This window comes from Helianthus annuus, chromosome 10 (assembly GCF_002127325.2).
Source record: "Helianthus annuus cultivar XRQ/B chromosome 10, HanXRQr2.0-SUNRISE, whole genome shotgun sequence".
NCBI classification, from domain to species: domain Eukaryota; kingdom Viridiplantae; phylum Streptophyta; class Magnoliopsida; order Asterales; family Asteraceae; genus Helianthus; species Helianthus annuus.
The window spans coordinates 82,696,599-82,700,418 of record NC_035442.2 but is presented as its reverse complement, the minus strand read 5'-3'; the positions used below and the strand labels follow the sequence as shown (position 1 = coordinate 82,700,418).

General features: G+C 42.1%; 1 protein-coding gene across 1 annotated transcript; it reads left to right on the top strand.

The window, feature by feature from the left end:
* Nucleotides 1–444: 444 nt before the first annotated feature.
* Nucleotides 445–1,332, top strand: LOC110881970. Its single transcript, XM_022130090.1, has one exon. It carries the CDS (start codon nt 445–447, stop codon nt 1,330–1,332), a length of 888 nt encoding a protein of 295 aa, XP_021985782.1.
* The last annotated feature ends 2,488 nt before the right edge of the window (nt 1,333–3,820 follow it).

Genomic DNA, 3,820 nt, shown 5'->3' with positions numbered 1-3,820 from the left:
GGTGTTGGTGGAGAAGCTTGAAAAACGTATTATGCATTGGAGGAATAAATTACTTTCGTTTGCAGGTAGACTGCAACTTATTACTTCGGTATTGTCTTCTCTGCATGTTTACTGGTCTTCAGTGTTTATCCTGCCTGCTCGAGTCGTCTCTAGCCTGGAAGCTTTGATGCGTAATTTTCTATGGTCTCATGATAGTTCGTTCCAGAGGGGCAGGGCAAAGGTTTCTTGGAATACTGTTTGTGTTCCTAAGTATGAGGGTGGGTTGGGGATTCGTCGTATTGGTGATGTTACTCTGCGCACATATGGAGCATTTTATCTAAACGTGAATCGTTATGGGTTGATTGGGTTCATTCGTACAGGTTACGAGGTAAAAGTTTCTGGGCTTGTAATACCCCTTCTTCTTGTTGCTGGTCGTGGAGGAAAATTATTCAACTTCGGCCGGAAATGAGGAGTTTTGTTTGGGCTGAGATTGGGAATGGTTTATCGACTTCAGCTTGGTTCGACTCGTGGAGCAATATAGGTCCGTTGTTTCAATTTTTTACTCCGAGACAAATTGCAAATGCAGGTTTCAGTTTGGATGCCAAGGTGGCTGATTTATGGTTAAATTCTTCGTGGGGTTGGCCGATTGAGTGGAGACATCGTCTCCCGGCTCTTAATCAGATTGATACTCGATCTATTCAGCCGGCTAAGGAAGACAAGTTTTTGTGGCGTCAAGGGGATCACCTTCATGAGTTTTCAACGGCTCGGGCTTGGGATTCCTTTAGACATCGAGAGGTGGAGGTAGAGTGGTGCCGTATTGTTTGGTTCAGTCAATGCATCCCTCGCCATGCGTTCTTAATGTGGCTTATTATGAGACGTAAGTTACTCACTCAAGATAAGATTTTAAGCTGGGATATCTCGCGGAGAAAAAACATGAACATGATGTGCTGTTTGCTTTGTTACGCAAATCATGATTCTCATAACCATCTGTTCTTCGAGTGTAAATTCTCGGATCAGGTTTGGCACAAAGTTAGACATAAAGCGGGTATGGAGTCGGTTGCTTCTAAGTGGGATGACATTGTTAATTGGCTTGTAACTCGGTCCAGGTCGAAATCAGCTGGAAGCTATGTTGCAAGATTATTGGTAGCCGCCACTGCGTATCTCATTTGGCAGGAGCGTAATGCGAGATTATTCAAGAATGAGTTGAGACCACCAGAAGCTATTATTGATCTTATTTTCCAACAGGTCCGATATAAATTGATGGGAGCGAAGCTAAAGAATTGTGAAAATGTCCGAAGGCTTCTTGGCGAATGGGGAATCATTGGAGTTAACCTTCATGAAGATGGTGGCTGATTGAGTCGTTTTTGATTGCTTTGTGCTAGAGTTTAGTCTAGTTGTTTTCCAGTTTGGTGGTGTTTATGTGTTTTTCATTTTGTTTTACTTTCATGGGGCATGTCCCATGTTTGAACTAGTGTAGGTTCTCTACACTACTTGTGCTTTGTTGATTGTCAATATATAGAATCACCGGGGTAACCCTTTACCCAAAAAAAAAAAAAACCTTACTCAGAAGGATCGACAACACCACAATTGCTAACCCAGATCAATCAAGAGTAGGATCAGATGAACAAGAAGCTAGGGTTTCTCAGTTATCGCCAAAATCGCCCAGAGCCATGGGTCTGTGATATATTCCTTGAGGCAAGAGAAGCAAAAAATTCGGACAGTATGATGTTTAAGGGTTCAGATTTTTAATCCAGAAACTCAGACAACAATCAAAACTCAGACAAACATACTCAGACTTTTATGACTTCACAAAACTCTGACTATTTACTCCGAACTTTAACATACGTGATTTCCAAGGCTAATACACAGAATCATTGGGACAGTTACACTTACGTTCATGCGATCAGGAAACCCTAATTCATACATTTGCAGAACATAAATCACTTATCAATCAATCATTCTATCATGACTTGTATCTTAACATCAGGCAATTGATTACACACTAATCTAAATCATTTCTCAATCATCAGCATTCAATCAATAATCACAGAACTATCATATAAAGAACTAGGGTTTACAAGGATTACAAGAATCAAGAAATGAGAATAATTAAACAATCAATAAACATTTACCTTGAATTGATTCAAGTTAGAGTGTGGAATCAACAGTGATGAATAGCTTGTGCCAATGATGAAGATGATGAATGCCAGAGAAGATCAGAGAATGAAAGTACGTGTTTTTGTTTCTTTGGTGATGATTAGTGAAAAGGGATTAGGGTTAAGAATGATTTAAGTTTCACTAATTCCTCCATACATCCCTAAGTATCATATTTTACACAAGTACACCATCTCACAACAATTTCACAGTTTCACCACCAAGTTCATACATTTGACAAATCCGTCATAATTAATACATAACCATGCTCAAAAACAATATACTTAACTGAATCAAAACGTTACAGTTTCACAGCAAACTAATTGTGCAAGTAAACAACTACCCAAACAATGAACGTGTAATAAATGCGAGAATGGAATCTTGGAAACTCGAGTTGTCACAAACGCTATCCCCCTTGTCGTCCCTGATTCCATGGTCGTGCTTCTGAGTCTGGTCCTGGTTTATTTGCGGACAATGTCTCTTGTAGTGATCTTTAGCATCACACTGAAAAGATCCTTTAAAACTCTGTTGTTGCTGCTGATTCTGTGGAGACTGAGGCGGCCGTTGCTGTTCTTGAGTTACAGGACGTGAGCTTCGACAATCCTTAGCTTCATGACCTATCTTGAGACACCTCTGCCAACGACCCTTGTTGCACTGACCGCTGTGGTGCCTATTGCATCTGTTACACTTTGGATGATTTCCTCGATATCCACTCTACCCGCGACTACCAGAAAACTGCTGACTGGGACTCTGGTAGTCATCTATCTTTTGCTGCTGCGCCAGAGGCTGAACCGGAATTAATCCCTTGCTCAGGTTTCCATCCCACTTGCGTTTGTTATCACTAGAAGCACACGTAGTAGCAGCTTTAACACATTTTGGTAGTTTGTTTTGTTCTACTGCCAGGTCTGTGAGACGATGAGCAAGCCGAGTGACTTGCTGGATAGTGCCAAGATTGGCTGTGGTCACATGACTCTGAATTTCGGGTACCAGACCCTTGAGATATAGCTCGATGCGTTTAGCGGGAGGGTCTACCATAGTGGGACAAAATGTGGCTAATTCATTTGATCTCTTCGTATAAGCCTCAATTTCAGACCCCGCCATGTGTAGGTTGAGGAACTCTACCTCTAGTTTGTGGATGTCTTCCCAACTGCAAAACTCTTCCTTAATTAGGTCCCTGAACTCGCTCCAGGGGGTGGCATTAGCAGCTGCCAGCCCTAACATTTGAACCTGTGCTTCCCACCATGTTAATGCAGCACCTTCGAGTGTTCTAGTAGCAAACTTTACCCTACGAGACTCAGGGCAATCACACACCTCAAAGTCAGTTTCGAGCCTCACGAACCATTGGAGGAGGCCTACAACTCCCTCAGTATCACTGAAGGTACTAGGTCGGCAATCCTTGAGATTTTTGAAGGTGTAAACAGGTGGCTGAGCGTGTTGACCTATTATGTAAAAGAATAGGACAAGGTTAAACACAAGAGTTGATTTAGGAGTGTAGGATCTAAAGAACCTAGTTACGACTGCAGGGTATACCTCCTGCTTGTATGGCTGCAAGTGCCGCAGCAATTCATTCGTTAATGAGAGCCGTCAAATGGGCTTGAGTCAAGTTAATTCGTCCAGCCATGATCTTCATAGCAAATGTAACATAAGTGAGAGAGGTTCGCGAATAGCGCGATGACAGAAGAGAGTA

What these genes read in the sequence shown, in the direction of transcription:
- LOC110881970 (XM_022130090.1), top strand. Translation starts at nt 445, where the DNA reads ATGAGGAGTTTTGTTTGGGCTGAGATTGGGAATGGTTTATCGACTTCA.